This window comes from Acipenser ruthenus, chromosome 5 (assembly GCF_902713425.1).
Source record: "Acipenser ruthenus chromosome 5, fAciRut3.2 maternal haplotype, whole genome shotgun sequence".
Lineage (NCBI taxonomy): Eukaryota > Metazoa > Chordata > Actinopteri > Acipenseriformes > Acipenseridae > Acipenser > Acipenser ruthenus.
Genome location: NC_081193.1, coordinates 65,120,114 through 65,139,201, shown reverse-complemented (window position 1 = coordinate 65,139,201; position 19,088 = coordinate 65,120,114). Strand labels below are relative to the sequence as shown.

Sequence of the window (19,088 nt, the reverse complement as noted above, 5' to 3'; positions counted from 1 at the left end):
ATAATTATCTCTGTTATATAAAGGGCCATTCTCTTGCTAATACAGGACACAATGAGCTGAGCTAAAACCAACCATGGTGACTTCTTTGTTCTGGTGTCTTTTCTGATGGTAACAACTAATGTTAGCTGTACTGTATCTGTATGTGTTTTTATGTGCCTATGTTTGTTTATTTTATATAAACTGTGCTTCTATGATTCATATACATTTATATCGAATAGGCAGCTCAGAATATTTAATAAATAATTATTGTTTATTGCAGAAATTGGAAGTGTTTTTTTTCGGCAAAGAAGACAATCAGCCTGGGGTGAGTGACACATACTAGTTTATGTATAGTTAATACTTAAATAATGTTAAGTAATATTAAAATATTATTTGTTGTTGTGGTAAATTAATAATGAAAAAAATTACATTAGTGGAATGGTACATGTTTTACTCTGATAACTCATCCATATATAAAACTAATAGCTACCCAAAGGATTTTGTGTTGATTGATCTAAAAGTTTGATCATCAAAAAATCTTGGACTTCCCAGAATTATTTTTACACATTATCTTCTTTGGCTTATTCTTTTTCTTGATTGAAGAATATGTTTTGTATTTGGTAACCTATTTACATTTATTATTTGTTGGGTTATTTGACATTGGTCCAGGTTTTTATTTTAAGTATTTATTTTCAATCTATAATTCAGTACACATAAAAAAGAAGTCAAAGCCACTGGGTAACTATAGTCTTAATTATTCTGTGTACATCATCAGACTACAACATCAATGAAACAAGATGTCCCAGAGGATAGAGAACAACTGGTGTATATGATTAATGAAAACGCTATTTCAAATAGTCTTTAATGACCCACATTTCCCCTGTGTTCTATGGAGACATTTAATCACACTTTCCAAAGGGGTGGTTTATATCTGTATTCTATTAAGAGCTCCCAAGTGTTGCATCCGGTAAATGCGCTCCGTGTGGAGTGCAGGATGCGCCCTATAGCCTGGAGGTCGCCGGTTTGAGTCCAGGCTATTCCACTGCCGACCGTGGATGGGAGTTCCCAGGGGGCGCCGCACAATTGGCCGAGCACTGCCCGGGGGGGGGGGGGTGGGGGGGTGGGATAGGTTAGCCAGGGTGTCCTCGGCTCACCCCGCACCAGCGACCCCTGTAGACTGGCCAGGCGCCTGCAGGCTTGTCTGCAAGCTGCCCAGAGCTGTAGCTCTGGGTGTCCTCCGACGCTGTAGCTCTGGGTTGGCTACATGGCGGGCCTGCAGAGTGAAAAGAAGCGGTTGGCTGACGGCACATGTTTCGGAGGACAGCGTGTGTTCGTCTTCGCTGCTCCCGGTTCAGCGCGGGGGTGGTAGTGGTGACCTGAGCTTAAATACAATTGGACATTTCAAATTGGGAGGAAAAACGGGGTAAAAATCAATTAGCGATGACTAAATTTACCAAAAAAAAAAAAAAGGAGCTCACTTCATGGTAAACACTGCATACATGACAGCAGTCGGTTACTGTCTTAAGGTTTGATTAAAAACTGCCATAAAAGGACATTTACATAATCATATCATAAAGCAGGTTACATCTACTCCCATGGCAAATTGGTACTATTTCCAGAGAAGTTCATTATATATTATCAGATGGGGCGTGGGTGATGTGTGGTAATAGTAAAGTTTAAAGCCCTTTTTTTAAGTTTAAAGTGTCATTTAGTGTTTTAGAAATACATTAGTTCTATATAAAAAAAGGCTCTTTGATGCAGGCTTTTATAGTTTCCATTCAACTTTTTTGTATAAGCTATCGTGGTTAAATTACAACATCCATACAAAATAAACTACAAACTGTATGACACAACGTAATGCAGTATCTAAACCATATGCTGTTTTATGTGGTGGGGGTGGGGGCAATTTCTGTCTACAGGTGAAATGATTCAGGAAGTGCAAGACAATCTGAAAGCATGTCTTGCAAACAGAGATTTCTTTAACCTAGTACAGTACCAGATGTCATGTTTTAAAATGAAAATAACTGTTTGCTAAAACATGTGTTTCTTTCAAAATTGCACATTTGAGACCTATATGGTGAATGTATGTGCATGGCAGGGATTGTTTGTCATTTCTGCTACCGAAGTTTGGAGTATACTGCAGTGATAGTTCAGATAGACAGTACTGTAACACACATTACTGACCGTTTCCTCAACTCTGCAGTGCTTAACATATTCAAAGTTTAAAATATATTTCAAATACAGTGCACTCTGTTTAAAAGAATTACATCCATTACAGATGATTTGATTCTTATAAGCGGTTGATTCTTAAAAGCAGACCGATATGATTACCGTGGTGAAGTGCTGCAGAATCAGTATGTTAGTTTGAGAATAACAGCTTTGTTCCCTGCAGTGTACTGAGTTGACCACTAGATGTCATGAGTTCCCGCATGTATGCATGCCTCGGGAAAAATCCATAGTTGTTTCCTTAACGAATTAAGGTAATGGTCAATTTGTTAACTGCTTGTTAAAGTTAATGTCACCTCGATAAAAAGGACTTAGCCGAAAGCTTTGTGATGGGGGTATAGAGGAGTAAGGAAGTGGACGAGTGTGTGCATTGCAGAAGCAGAAGTAAGAGAAAGGGGGGGACGTCAGACAGGGACCACACAAAATATTGTTTTGTTAGTGCTCCAAATGAGAGCTAGGTTTATTTTGTTTGTTTTATTAGCGGTTGTTTCCCCACCGCAATGTAAGAAAAATAAAACCAACACCGGTCAAAAACTGTAAATCAAGACTCCGGCCTGATAATTTACACTGCCCTCGGCCACGTCACATTACAATTAGCAAAAGCGCCTGCGCATCAGCAGTTTAAATACAGTATACAAATGTCAATGGTGCTCAGTCACTGAGGACAATACATCAAAACAAGTCCTCGTGGGTAAGCAACTTGTTATATGATCACGGTTATGTTTACTCAAGGCTGCAGAATCCTCTTTTACTACAGTATACTTGAGAAGCGATCGTCTCGTGAGGGTGCCTAGTTTAACTGCCTTTGAATTAAAATGACATTACAGTAAAGTATTTTACTGTCAGGACTTCCACTGGATTTAAGCATCTGTGGCTTAAATATTTTCAGTTGCGATGCAAATCGCAGTTTTTCATTAAGCAAAGAGATGCAAAGCTCCGCAATCCTGCCCCCTCCCTCCCTCCTCATCGCACCACAGTCCCACTCCCCCTACATGCATATCACACAATAACAGTGCTGAAGTCAGTATGTATTCAATGAATGTGTATTCACTTTATTGAAACAAATATTCACCAACAAATATTCAAAACATACCTGCAAAATGCCGTGGCGCAGTCACGTTTGATTACAAACAATGCAGTGTTTCCTGCATCACTGCATGATCCATGCTACGTAAGTGCCTAATCACGCGAGATGTGATCAAATTCTAATTCAAAAACAGCTTTATTGGCTGTACACGTCATTGCACTTGATACCGTATCGTATTACATGTAGTCAGTTTGCCCCGAAATGATTCTTATAAGCAGATTATTTGATTCTTACAAGCAGAGTATTTTAGCATGGATAGTATAGGAATGATTTGGTCCCAGTGGTTTTGATCACTATATGCGGTTTATTCGTATATCAGTGATTCTTATAAACGGAGTGCAATGTATTTTAAATGGCTGCATGACTGTGCTGTTCTGTCGGTTCAGTTCTTATGCAGATATTTAATAAGCATGTTCTTCCTGAATTACATCATGCCAGGGTTATTTCCAAAATGAAACTACATGCGTGATCTTGCCATCCACACCACAGTGAAACCTCTTTGATTTAAACCCAAATATGTTTCTCCCCGGCTCCCTCTGCCATTGCACTAGAGAGTCCCTCAGAGTAAGAGTTGAATTTTCTGTGGAGTCCTTGGCTCCATCTCATTTATTAGCGCATCTCTCCAGAGATGCTGAAATTAATCTAGCAGCGTCAAATGAGACCAAAATAATTGGAACTGCATTTTTTTTTTTCCTATACACAGCAATGTCTTGTTAATGAGAAGGCTTTTTGAACTTTTTTTTCTGTACAGGTATTTTTATTTATAGAATAAAACATTATAGACACAGTGATATAAAGTTAAGGGTGTTAACCATGACTTTACATTTAAAGGGCCAGCTTCCACATGTTTGCTTGGATCTTATGCCTGTCCTTGCCTAGACACAGGAAACGGGACAAATCCTTCATTATTTGTGTACCGTACAAAAAAAATATTCTTATCATTGGTACAAATGATAACTTACATAAAATACTGTGTCATCCCATTATGTTTTAGCTTTAGAGTTTGAGGTTATTCCCATTTAGGGAAGTTCAGTTCTTAGTTTTGTATTACAATTCATTTATAACATCCACCACATACACTGTATGACGCAATGTTATGCGTCCATAGATGAAAATAATAGGCCTAAACTGATGTTTACAGTTACTTCTGGGAAAGATGGTATTTTTGAGATAAAATTTGGATAGCTGTTTTACACTCTACACTTTACATTCATTTTAAAGTTAATTAAAAATGGAAACAAACAATAATCTCACTCGGAAACACATAACAGTCTCCTAGGTACTTAGTGATTCTGTTTCCAAATTGCTTTTGGTTTTTTAAGTTCCCTGCAAACAAATTAAAACAAACACAGGAAGAGAGTAATCATGGTCCATTAAATAATGAATACTTGAGCCTCGTATAATTACCTCCAGTTTTCATTCCTTGGTTCCTGGACTGTATTTTTGTTCATGAAATGTACATCCTGTATAGCTCAGGACTAATTATCTATGTTAAGCTGTGATAACCTGCAATTTAAATGTAGCAGCAGTTAGAGGGCTTCATTTGAATGTCATATAAAATCCAGCCCTCAAAAGAGACTATTTGTCAGGCTCTGTGTATATTTTAGCCAGGATGACATCTATTTTTTCACAGTGAAAACAGTGTTCCTTTGATTTTACAGCATCAGTCCCATGCTGATATTGTTCATGTAAACAGCATCGTGCATTAATGAAATATGTACATTAAAGTGTGATTCGTTCTACTCGATATAACTGGGGGATCTTGGGGACACATTATTTTATTTTTGTGTTTTCTTTTTTATATTATTTTAGGTTTGTTTTTTTTTTAAAGTGGATTTTGGAAATGACAGATTATTATTACCACATAAATGTACAGTTTTGAGTGCAGTTATGCTCAGGTTAATCTATGAAAGTTCTGCAATATAGTGGATGCTACTCTAATCATTGTGCTCCCCAAGACTCCTCCATAAAAAAAAAATAAAAAAACATAATTATACCGGTACTCCATTGCTGGTGGAATCAAAAAAAAAAAAAAATCCATTATAACTGCGAAGATCAAACAACACATGTTTTTTGGTGTATTGTGTTTGTAGTCCTTCATTAAATTCTAACAACTTCCCTCCTGTTTTTTTCTGTTATTTCATTTTGATTTCTCAGTCTTCTGTGCTTCAGAGTTGGCAGTCCTAGTTGGGGCACTTAAGAGAAATTAATTCCATCACATATGCTTGTGGGTAGTTGTCACGAATACCACTGTCACAGTTGCCACTAATAATGGGTATCTTTTCAGGCAAACATCTCATAGAAACCAACGTTTGGAACGGTGGTACCTCAAGGGAGTTTTCATATAAACGTCTACTGACTTCCAGTGCAGCCACCTTTAGACAATAATACCAGTGCTTAGAGCACAAGCAGACTGGACTTATACAGGGTATGTTAGATACTTTGGGACAGCAAATTCCTGGTGATGCAGGCTTTACTGTGACGATGTTGTCCCGTGCTGGGCTAACGTTCCTCATTACAGCTCCCCCTCTGTTAGCAGATTGTTTAGGTTTCCACTGCTGTTAATCCAGTACCATTCACAAGCATACAAGAACATAAAAGAAGCCAAAATCAATAAATGAATTAGAAACCATAACACAAAGAGAAGACAGAAATTAAAAAGGGTTATTGTTTGGGAAAAGCTCCTGGCCATTTGTTTAATTTTTTAAAGATGTTATAATAATGCTTGCGTTTTGTCCCTCCTCTCTTTCTTAGGATGCCTGCCCAACCCAAATAACAGAGCAGTGTGAATCAATCAGTGAGAAATTGCTTTCCTTGGAGCACCAGCTGCAAACAGCTATTCTACACCGCGATGAAGACCTTACTCATATCCTTTCAGTTTTAATAAAGAATATATGTGTATATGTGTGTATATATATATATATATATATATATATATATAGATATATATATATATATATATATATATATATATATATATATATATATATATACATATATATATATACACATACATACATACACACATATTGTAACAAGGGACACACTCACAGGGGTTTGTTTGCCCTTTAAAATGAGACCCAGCACACAAAACTGTGCACTTTTAATAATACAAAAAAAAACTAGCTCTTTTCGAGTACTAACTAAACAGAACAGGAACCTAACTATAAAACAGGACAGCTAAGCTGTTTACCTGTTAAAACAAACACGAAACAAAAAGGATCACACAGTACCTTTTTTTCTGATACGCTTGAGCACACAATCAAGCGGGCTTTTCACACAACAGTCTCCACTAGACTGACTGCTGCCTTTTTATATTTGGCAGCTGGCTTCAATTTATAATAGTTGACAGGTGACAAACAATTAACATTAACACAATTAAGGCTTTTCAGCCTGTGAACTTCTGGGAGGTGTAGTCCCGTGCTCCCCAGGACTACACTTTCTCTGCTCCCTTCATCACAATATCTCTCTCTCTCTCTCTCTCTCTATATATATATATAATTAGGGATGGGACGAATACAGCGGTTCTGAATAATTTTCTTTTGTCTCACTGAACCGACACATTTCAATTGAAAGCCGGTTAAACTTTTAAATCACACAATTAGGTTGTGCTGGGTGTATAATGTCCAAAGTCTTTCAGTTAAAAACAAATTGTCGCCTTTTAATCTGTAGATAGGTGAGTTTCGCGTGGCCTATGCCGATCCACATTATAAAAACATAAGCATAACAATAGTGTGTAACGTCTTCAGGTACTACAATTTCCTTTGAATCGAAAGCACTCTGCAGAACCTAATGACATCATTTAAGAGAGTCACCATGTTCAAAATAAATGTTGGTTCTTTGTTTGTTTTTGTTTTTGTTTTTTAAACCCTACATGAAGACGTTACACACTATTGTCTATATATATATATATATATATATATATATATATATATATATATATATATATATATATATATATACAGTGCCTTGCAAAAGTATTCAGGCCCCTGACCAATTCTCTCATATTACTGAATTACAAATGGTACATTGAAATTTATTTCAATTGTTTATTTCAGTTTTTTATTTTTCTTAGAAATATTTCCCAACATAAAACCAATGTCACCTTACAATAATTGATTTTGAGTTTCAGTGTTTTAAAATAAAATATCAAACAGAATGAAATTTCAATGTACCATTTGTAATTCAGTAATCTGAGAGAATTGGTCAGGGGTCTGAATACTTTTGCAAGGCACTGTATATATATCCAAACCATCGACAGGTCATTGTTGTCCATTTTCCAACCATGGCCAACAGGTGATGGTGCTTAAATTTTGGATGCCGACAGATTGCTGCCTGGTAACTGGCACGTTTTGTGTGTTGTAGTAATGCGTCCTTTGTAGGAGGCATACTCAGATGGTGATGATGATGCAAGGCAGAACACCCTGTAACAAGCTTTATTAAAATTTTGTGATGAAGGCTGTTTATACAGATGACACACATTTTTCAAGATTTTTCATACTGTATTTCTGAGGACTGGGATGCCTTGGGCCCTTGTGAGGGGATTCGCACAAGGGCCCAAGGCATCCCAGTCCTCATCATGTTGCATGGTAACACACTTCTAGTGCAACACAGTCCTTCTCCCTGAGATGCACAAGATGCTCTCATCGTTTTTTAGTTCAGCAGCCTGCACTAACTTCCCTGCAACAAAAGCAAAAAACTAATGCTGTGGTGTTCAAAATAAGCAGGCAGCCTGTGCATTTCATTGGTTACTTTGAAGGTTGCGCCTTACATTGTTTTTCGCAATGTTTTAAGTCTAGTTTCGTCCAATGCTTCAACATCAATGCTGGGCGAATCTGGTTCGCCATACCGTTAATTTGGGCGAGTCTAGTTTCCTCCAACACTTCAACATCGATGCTTGCCAGTATAGTTTTGCCTATTCCAATTATTTGGGCGAGTCTAGTTTTGCATTTCTACACTCTCCACAGCCAGCTTCCAAGTGCGTGTCGGGGTACCTGCCTCACCTCCACTTCTTACAACAATGTAGCGACTGTGTGCTGAGTTTCCAGCGGCGGTGCAGAAAAGGCAGGACACCAGGGCTGGTTTTAATAGCGGTTAAAAGCACTCTTTTTATTAATTCTTTCTCCCAAAAAGTCTCGCTCCTCCATACGCACAGGCAAACTCACCACACACACGAGAGAGAGAGAGAGAGAGAGAGAGAGAGAGAGAGAGAGAGAGAGAGAGAGAGAGAAAGTGCAGGCAAACTTGTCACACACACACACAACAGAGAGAGACATAATATATTAATTGTTCATGTTCAAATCTTCTTTTGTTTCATCTTTATTAAAAGATAGTTAAGATTGTAACAGGGTCAATAATGCCCCTGTTATATTTCACGGATGTATTTGTCACTTGTATGTTTTATTTTTATAGTTGTACACTTTGAGTTGATTAGTGCCCGTTTTTTATATATTGTCAATTACTTTGTAATTGATTTATCACATTCTAGTAGCTTCTCCACTCAGTCCCTTTGTAATGCCTTATTGGGTACCGACTAATTGAGTTATTGATAGTTTCACCTACGTGTGTGTGGTGAGTTTGCCTGCGCATATGGAGGAGCAAGACTTTTTGACTTTTAACTTTGTTGAAGTTTTGGACTAAACTAGACTCGCCAGACCACCGGGTTTCGCCCTTAACATATATATATTTAAAATTGACACTTGTTAAATGGATAGTGTTAATAGTATATATTTTTAAGAATCTTTAAAAAAACAAAAAAAGCATATTGAATATATTTTCCTAATTCTTTCTTTTTTAACAATTATTGGTATTGTATGAACAAATGCAATACTGCAATACCTTAATTTCCAAGAGAAATAGAAAATTGTTTTAAAAAAACGATATATAGCCTATTGATAAATAATATTCAAAATGTATTTTATTTTCTCAATTTCATAAAAGACAATTATAGTGTCATGTCGTCTAGTAATGTTACAACAATATCAGCACACGTTTACACTTCAATTTTCATATTTATGTCTTTCAATTTAGGGGCAAAGTTATCTATGTAGTTCTCTGTAGTATAGTATGTTATTCACTTTTCACTGAACAGCAACAACAACAACAACAACAACAACAATTATAATAATAATAATAATAAATAACTCAACTACATTGAGAGTCTAGGCTTGGACCAACACATCCTTTGTGGACTTCCGAAATTTTCTAATGAACCGATTCACTTTTTTACAAATATACACACTGCTGGAAGCGTTGGAGATAGGGGTCGACTCTGAATGGCAGACCTGGACCGCAGTTTTTTTCTTGGAGATGGTTATGTTGATGCAGGTTCTTTTTCATCCTCAAGTAAGCTCTCTGCTTGTTTGACACACCTTTTCTCGCTTAATTCTAGCTGTCTTTTGTCAATAAACTGACGATAACATGTAGGATGATATCCTGTGTCAGCGGGAATGTCAGTGAAGTCCACGGACTTGAACTGTATATTAAACTTGGCAATGTTGTGACATTCACCATCTAATCAAAGCAATTTCTTTAAAACAGTTTTTATAAGTTTCCCACCATATGGCTGTAAAATACTGTAATACTTCTTTTGAAACAGATCTGTGTTGCCTACAGCACTGTAGAATTTTTTTTTTTGACAGATTTTGGTTCAGACATGGTGAATGTTGTTGTGATCAATGACCGTGGACATGACACTTCCTGTTTACAGAATACTGCTTGTGGATTGGTCTACACTGCACGCCTTACGCAATCAGACCTAATTTGCATACAGAAATCCCATCTACATTGCGCGAGTTGAGTCCAGAAGTTTTTACTGGCAGATTATACGAGTAGAACTTTTAGTATATAGTGACTATTGAAAGCCTGGAATTAAAACACATTAAAATATATATTTTTTTTTTTTTCATTTATCTACACATCCTACCCCACAACTTCCAAATGAAAAAAATATTCTAGAAATTTGTAGAAATTAATTAAAAACTAAAACTGAAATAGCTTGGTTGGATAAGTGTCCATCCCCCTTGTAACAGCAATCCTAAATTAGCTCAGGTGTAACCAATCGCCTTCAAAATCACACACCAAGTTAAGTGGGCTCCACCTGTGTTATATTGTAGGGATTCACATGATCTCAGGATCAATTCAGCAGTTCCTGTAGGTTCCCTCTGCTGGGTAGTGCATTTCAAAGCAAAGACTCAACCATGAGCTCCAAGGCACTTTCAAAAGAACTCTGGGACAAAGTTGTTGAAAGACACAGATCAGGGGATGGGTATAAAAAAATATCAAAGGCCTTGAATATCCCTTGGAGCACAGTCAAGATGATTATTAAGAAGTGGAAGGTGTATGGCACCACCAAGACCCTGCCTAGATCAGGCCGTCCCTCCAAACTGGATGACCGAGCAAGAAGGAGACTGATCAGAGAGGCTACCAAGAGGCCAATGGCAACTTTGCAAGAGCTGCAGGTTTTTATGGCCAAGACTGGTCAAAGTGTGCATGTGACAACAATATCCCAAGCACTCCACAAATCTGGCCTGTATGGTAGGGTGGCAAGAAGGAAGCCATTACTCAAGAAAGCCCACCTTGAGTCCCATTTGAAGTATGCAAGAAAACACTCAGGAGATTATGTAACCATGTGGCAAAAGGTTTTGTGGTCTGACGAAACTAAAATGGAACTTTTTGGCCTAAATGCAAAGCTTTATGTTTGGCACAAACCCAACACAGCGCCTCACCCAAAGAACACCATCCCTATTGTGAAGCATGGTGGTGGCAGCATCATGTTATGGAGATGTTTCTCATCGGAAGGGAAAATAAATGGAGCAAAGTACAGAGAAGTCCTTGAGGAAAACCTGCTGCCCTCTGCAAGAAAGCTGAAACTGGGACAAAAGTTCACCTTTCAGCATGACAACGGCCCAAAGCACACAGCCAAAACTACACTGGAGTGGCTAAGGAACAAAAAGGTAAATGTCCTTGAATGGTCCAGTCAGAGCCCTGACCAAAATCCAATGGAAAATTTGTGGCATGACTTGAAGATTGCTGTCCATTAAAGCGCCCCAAGGAAATTGACAGAGCTTGAACAGTTTTATAAAGAAGAATGGTCAAATATTGACAAGTCTAGGTGTGCAAAGTTGGTAGAGACCTATCCCAACAGACTCACAGCTGTAATTGGTGCCAGAGGTGCTTCCACCAAGTATTAACTCAGGGTGGTGGAGACTTATCCAATTATGATCTTTCAGTTTTGTATTTTTAATATATCATTTTTTTCCCCTTAACAGTGTGGAGTATGGTGTGTAGATAAGTGGAAAAAAATCCTCATTTAAATGCATGAAACTGAGGCACTGATACAACAAAATGTGAAAAAAGTTCAAGGGGGTGTAGACCACTAAACCAAACTGTCTCTTACATTTTATAGGGATTTTCGTCAGGGATTGATTTATTACAGTCAGGACATTGCATTCAAAACTGCTGAATCACGAAACTGTAATTAATTCATGTCGAAAGGGACAGAACATGCAAGGTGCCACTAACATTCACTTGTATTGAAAAATGAATAATACAAAATCAATTTTGGGGTATACTGCTTTGTTCAGGATTAATGCACAGTATAAATACTGAGTGGTGCGCATAAGTTGTTGACACCCTGCGGTTTCAGATACAAGTAATCATTTAGCTGTCTGAAAGTACTATTCTAGTTAATTAAAAGCTGTACTTAATTCACTTTTAACAACATAAAAGTACTGTCATCCATCAAATTTGGGACATCCTGTGGCGCGGTAGCCTCCTAGCCCAGATGGTTTTGGCAGGGACAGAGACTCAGACACAAAAAGCTGCACAGTTAAATGCGCTGATGAGCTATTTATTGAACAAAATAAACAAAAATAACACTGTAGAAACTCTAACAAAAACACAAGCTAACAAAACAAAATGGCACAAGGACCAAAACAAAAGGTTCTACAAAACTCACAAAACATAAACAAAAACAGACGGGACAGCACACAAACACTAGCCTTCACTACAAACACTGAAATTAATTCTCACCACTCATTCTAACTAACATCCGTGAACACCTATTGGTGATTGGGCCTGTGGTGGAGGTGGTCTCCTCACCTCCGCCTTCTTCTTTCGGGGTGTCCCCACCGGGTTTGCCGCAAGCTGTTGCTCTGGGTGCACCATCACCTGCTTTCACTGCGGGCAGTACATCTTCCCAGGATAACGAATTGGGTAGCGGTTCGGGAGAGCACAGGTAGACCTGTTTGCCTCTGAAGAATCGACCCTTTGTCCCCTTTGGTTCTCAATAACGGGAGCCGGGGACCCGCTGTGCTTAGAAAAGATCAGGCAAGACCGGGCCAGGGTGTTATTAATAGCCCCTTTTTGGCCCAGGAGTGTGGTTTTCAACCCTTATACAGCTCTTGAGAGCCTATCCGTGGAGTCTACCGAAATGCAGCGACCTGCTCAGTCAGGCACAGGGGACCTTATGGCATCCCTACCCATCGAGCCTGCAGCTCTGGGTCTGGCCCCTGAACGGCACCATTTGATCTGTCTGGGGCTTTCTAACAGAGTCACTGACACTCTACAGAATGCCAGAGCACAATCCACACGTTCCCAGTATAGGTACAAGTGGGGCGTTTTTCAAATGTGGTGCCTGCCTAAGGGATTAGACCCTACAGCCTGTCCCATAGCAGTTATACTGCAATTTCTACAGGATCTATTTATAAGGGGAAATCCCCCTCTACATTAAAGGTCTATTTGTGCAGCCATTTCAGCTTGTCATATTAAAATTGATTCAGTCTCCCCAGGAGCTCGTTTCCTGGCGGGGCAATTTTTAAAGGGTGCTCAGCAGCTTCAGCCACCTATGAAGGACATTGTCCCTCGTTGGAGGCTTAATGTGGTGTTGGAAGTGCTTATGAAGTCTCCCTTTGAGTCCTTGCATTCAGCGGAGATGAAATATTTATCAATGAAAGTGTCTTTCTTGCTCGCTATTACATCCGCTAAGCGGGTGAGTGAGATGCAAGCTTTTTCAGTTGCAAAAGCCAGACGATGGAGCTTGAGGCTTTTCATCCGCCTCCTTTCCAGTCTGATAGAGAGCGGCAACTCCATAAACATTGCCCAGTGTGGACACTAGTGTATTATGTGGACAAGACCAAAAGTTGGAGGCAGTCTGAACAGTTTTTTATCTGTTATGGGGCTAAGTCCCATGGGAAAGCTCTGCCTAAACAGAGGCTATCAAGATGGATTACAGATACGATTCAGACTACATACATCAGCTGAATAACGTGGATCCACAAAACTGGGTTTGGAACAAGAGTGTTTAGGGCGGCCTCGAGCTCAACCCTTACAGCATAAAATTAGAGGTGAATTCCCCTCAATTTTTTAGCCCTGTTACTTGTGCTGGGTTCCTAATGGTAATGCGCAAGGTGGCTCATGTCTACCCATGAGGTAATGGTTACATTTCATACTTGAAAGGGAACGTTAGGTTTTTATCATAACCCTGTTTCCCTGAAATAGAAATGTAACCATTAACCTTCAAGGTCGCTGTGTCTTTTGCAGCAGTCTTGAGGGAAAAATTATGACGTTTTGAGTGACTGCAATCTCTTTTATGCCCTTGAGGGTGGGCACGACTGCATCACAGGCACAGCTTTAGAATATCGATTCAGGTTAGACGAGGTCAGAGGATTTAATAACCATGAGGTAATATTGATATTTCAGGGAACCATGGTTATGATAATAACCTAACATTTTGTATTCATTAAACATATTGGATGTTTAAACACATCAGTACACATTTGACTGTACTCGTTTCTACCAGTCTTTGCAGTCTTTCCAAATCCATTAACAGCCTTAAATTGGGTACTTCACCTCTAAATCAAAAGAACCATAATGTTTGGAGGCCTGCCATATGCCATCTACATTTATAGAAAATTGTATTTTTTATTATCTGTTAAATATCCTATCTGTTTAATATCCTGTTTCTGCTAACACACTTTTTATAAAACAAATTCATTTTTTTGAAGTATTTTCAGAAGGTTGAAAAATGACATTATTCCTGTTATATATTGATCTAAGCAAAAACAGCAATAGAGAATTCTACAAAACACCTACAATAATAGTATATTAAACAATCCTTTAATCTGTTTTAGAGGTGGAAGATATATAATGTTATACAATAGAATATACATTCATTAAATAAATCTATTTAATTAATGAAGATTAATTTAATAGCTTTCATAACAATCAATGTTATTCTTAGATGTAAAGTAGCACTGATTCAATGCAATGTTTGAAAATGCCCAGGTTTGTACCAGATACTGCCAAATAATATGTTTAAAAATCAAATCGTACAATTGTTTATTTTTTTCATACTGGCCTAATTATCGTCTTATAGAGGAATTTTAAAGGATGGAATGACACACACACACACCGACATGTTTTTGCTTGTGATTTACTATTTAATCAGAACCATTTGGAAGTGCTTGAGAGTACAATAAGGTACCCTCTCCCATCTGTCTGAAATGGCCGCGCAGCAATTCATTAAATACTGTACCTTCTGCAGAAAAAAAACAAGTGCCAATTATCTCCTGGTATTTTCCTTAATAAGGAGATCACAATTTCTGCAGAGTGAGATCCAGATGGTGAAAGCAACTCTGCAGGCAATGCTGGAACAGTTACAGGCCTCCTCCGAGGAAGGGGAAAAGGAGAGGGAAGACTTCTTTGGCGACAGCTGGTGACTGGGACTGGGAGAATGAATGACCACATCATATTTTATAGTAATGCACAGGGGACCGTTTTTAGTAACTAAACACTGCCTTTTCAAGCCCCAGGGAACTAGTATTGGGGCTGACCCAGCATTGGGTAGAGCAGCTGAATCAATTATATAGAAAATGAGCCCTGGTGTCTAACAGCACATGCCCTGCACAATCATTTCACTCACTGACACTCTTTTACTGTGGCTTTTTCAGCTGGTGTGTTCAGTTCTTTTAAAGGATTGGCTCGGTATAAAAGGATACCGACCTATTTCCTGGCGTATGTTTATGTGCATGTATGTGTTCATTCCATACAGCGTGACTTAGCAAAGGACGGTGTTTGTATAAACTAGGCTAGAATTTTAACCACTTGAACATTGCACGTTTTGATAAGCTCTTAAATTCAGGGTGCGTAACATAAAGAGTTCTGACATATTTGGTTTGGCTTTTAAAGCAATGTTGAAAATATTTTGCCTTTTTCACTGTTTTGAATATACAAATACCCCAATCTGTATGCTATAGCTAAAGGTTACTGTATCAGTCTTGTAATTTTATGTATTTCCGACAATGGTCTAGTTTCAAGCAGACCATGTGTCCTACAGCAAAGGCACACATCATGAAGCAGTTTATCTATGTTTGAGATATTTGAATAACCTAAAAAAGAACCAAAAGATTCTGAACACAATAAAAGCTGGGCCAGTAATAAAGATAATAAAGCAAATAAAAGCTTAGAAATGTAATTGGTTGGCTCTCCTTTAGAATATTTTTTGTAAGACGGTTTGAATGGATTAAAGAAAAAGTATTGCGTCTTAAAATATGTCTGCTTAATAACATTAAATAAAAAAATATTGAAAAAGTTAAATATTTTGATGAAGGTAACCACTTTGTGGCTCAAACCAAATCCTACTGTGTTGATAATCCTGTGTGTAAGTGTTGGTATCAAGTACTGTAGCTTTTTAATGTAAACGCAAAATGATAAACATTCCTGGGATGAGGTTACATAGTTCTGCAAAGCAATGCACTGGGTTATTTCAAAACTAGAATGAATCCAAATCAGATGTAGCAGGCTGTGATGGGGTAATGTTCTCAATATACTAAGAAGCTTGAAGCATTGCCCAAAACCTATCTGCCAAGAAGCTTAGACATAGCTGAAGGAGAAAGTGACTAAATGAATTCTGACATTCCAGAATGTCTAGCTTCTTGTGCAGGCAATATTCTACGGATTGTAAGATGTTTTATGCTTTACTAGAAGAGTGATCATTTTATATAACTATAAAGGACACTTTAACTGTATATATTTTATATACTCTATGCTCCACATTAATGGAATTATGATATGTGTTTTTCCCTGTAACATTTCTTATAAATAACTATTATATTACGTTTGTCATTGGTCCCCAACTCGCGTTTCACTTTCAAACGTCATGGAGCCCTATTTAGCCAAGGCAATGTTTTTTTAAAGGAATAAAACCATTTTAACAACATACAACTAGCAGAAAATTGGTTTCTTGCTAGAATTATACTTCCCATGACATTTTACACAGTGATGGGAACATTATTTTTGCTTCATGCTTATCACCCAGCTTGTGGGGTCAGCACAGCCCCCTGTGTGTAGTATAGTATACCAATCTTATAAACAATATATATTTCTTTATGTAGAAACAAGAGACCTTGTTCATAAGTTATTTTTATGATATGAAGTCAAATATGGCATTCTGTGATAGATTTCCCTAAAACTGTATTTTTTTTACACTAATTACAAGACTTATAAACCTTTTGTGGTTTAATAAAATCATATTTGCTTGAGCAATATTATGAAGGGTTCTACCACTATGTCATAATACCTTAACTGTAAACAAAGAAAAAAATTAACTAATTTAATAACCATGTTCTGTATGTCAATTTGTAACCAGTATGTACGGTATCAATATTTTGTATTTATGGATATTGTTTTTATACCCTGAAAAATACAACTTATGATTCAACTGAGATATTTTGTCTCTTGTATTTAGTCTCTATTTGTACTGGGTTGGAGGTTGGGTAGAGGTATATTTAATGATCACTGTAGAGGGAATGTGGGGTTCGTTTGGAATTCTGAAGGTCATATTTGTGTATCCTGTTGGAGTGTCTGCTGTTCAAAAGCATGAATTACATAATAAAAGAGAGCCACTCTGAGGGACTGAGGGTACTCTCACTATGCAGGCGCAGTATATCAAATCTACTGCCAAAAAGCTGTAACAGTCTCAAGTTTCTATTACAAAGTAAAACATTTGTTTTATCCCAATGACTGAGCCCATGAGGGAAACGAAAGGAAATTGTCCTGTACTGGAAGTGTGTAACAAATAAATGACATGAGGTCAGATTTTCTTAGTGAAATAAAAAATAACTGCTGATTTTAAAGCAATTTTGTGGTAAGAAAAAACTCATGCAAATGTAAAACATTTAGGGGTAGATGCTGCAGCACAAACATACCGCAATTTGCATTTTCGTTACAACAATTCGCAAAGAGCACATTTTGTTGTATGTACTAAGAAAAAATATGTTAATGAAGAGAGCTGCAATATACTAATTTAAAGATTATTTGTGTCATCTTAGCAAGAGCTCTAGTGAGAGTTGTGTGACATGTTTTCAAATAAAATAGCGGCAGTTGAGTTGTGGTTTGCTGCAGCATAGAGTGCCCGAAGGATAACGTCTATACATGCAAGGGTGCAAGAATCAAAATAACATTGTTTTTGTTAATTGTAAATGTCATCTGTACAACGCATTCTGTTCTGTCTTCATTTGACCTATTTTAATACTGTTATATATGTAAAACATGAAAGGCAGTTTAATCCCATCAGATTGGAGCCCCAACCTTCACCCCAAAAAGAGTTTCAATAATCATACAGTAGTCCCTCGCTAAACCAGGCATGTTTGTCCGACATAAGGAGGTGTCGGGTTTAAAAACAATACAATAAAATCGCACACACATACATTTACAGTTCTCGATGTACATTATGTAAAAATATAAATCTCTACAATAGGCCTATACAGTATACAGTACAGTAGTAAAATCCAATGAATACCTAGCGCACTTTTTGACCTTTAGCCTACTGGTAACACAAAATAAGAACCACGGCTGCAAAGCATTCGTTAAAATGATGCTAACAGCGTTGCGTTTTGTTTAGTACATTTCACGCTACACTTCCTTCTGGTTTGCAATGATTGCGAAAGATGCAACACTTTAGTACATCATCCCATTATTGTTTTTTCCATTGTTGTAAGTTAGAGAAACCCACACTTTTAATCTTATAAGTGCTTTGAAGTTATGAATGATTGTTCTCAAAAAAAAAAAACATAATTTAAAATTTGGAACAAGAAAGGCAATATACAGTCAAGCACAAGAGATGATGTATAGCTTTTCATTTTCAGAAGACTTTCAGTTGAATCCCATTTATGTTATTATTATTTATTATTTATTTCTTAGCAGATGCCCTTATCCAGGACGACTTACAATTGTTACAAGGTATCACATTATTTTTACGTACAATTACCCATTTATACAGTTGGGTTTTTACTGGAGCAATCTAGGTAAAATACCTTGCTCAAGAGTACAGCAGCAGTATCCCCACCTGGGATTGAACCCACCACCCTCCGGTCAAGAGTCCAAAGCCCCTAACCACTACTCCACACTGCTGCCCTATGTTAGCAAGTTTAAATAGACTGTTCCAAAGTTCTGCACATTTCTTGGTTCAAGATATGTTTAACCAGGTACATTGGCAGCATATATTACAATTGATGTACATTTGCAAATATTTGAACTGAATATATGTGCCAATCATTGGATTTGTATTTCTAATAAAGCATAGTATTTCATGGGAGCCCACAATATACCCATCGATGAAGTCTCTACCGTGTGGAGTTATGCGTCCTGAGCCAAAGGTGAGGGCACTAACAAGGGTCAAGATTCTAACAAAGGTCAAGATTCTTCATGGAGCTCTATCGCTATTAGAACATTCTTTTCTCATTATTGTCTTTAAAACAACACTTGAAAACCTAGATTTACCTTGAACTTGTAATAA

At 37.6% G+C, this 19,088-nt stretch overlaps 1 protein-coding gene across 3 annotated transcripts in view; it reads left to right on the top strand.

Moving 5' to 3' along the window:
* disc1 (DISC1 scaffold protein) overlaps positions 1-17,016 on the top strand; it is a 131,356-nt gene extending 114,340 nt beyond the window's left edge. For 2 of the 3 annotated variants that reach the window (XM_059024383.1, XM_059024384.1), the window contains exons 12-14: positions 260-304; positions 6,047-6,159; positions 14,892-17,016. In XM_059024383.1, coding sequence (XP_058880366.1) covers positions 260-304; positions 6,047-6,159; positions 14,892-15,012 — 279 coding nt within the window. In that variant the 3' untranslated portion in view covers positions 15,013-17,016. Of the gene's footprint in view, positions 1-259; positions 305-6,046; positions 6,160-14,891 lie in introns of those variants that run through there. The other variant, XR_009328724.1, reaches the window with a different exon arrangement.
* The last annotated feature ends 2,072 nt before the right edge of the window (positions 17,017-19,088 follow it).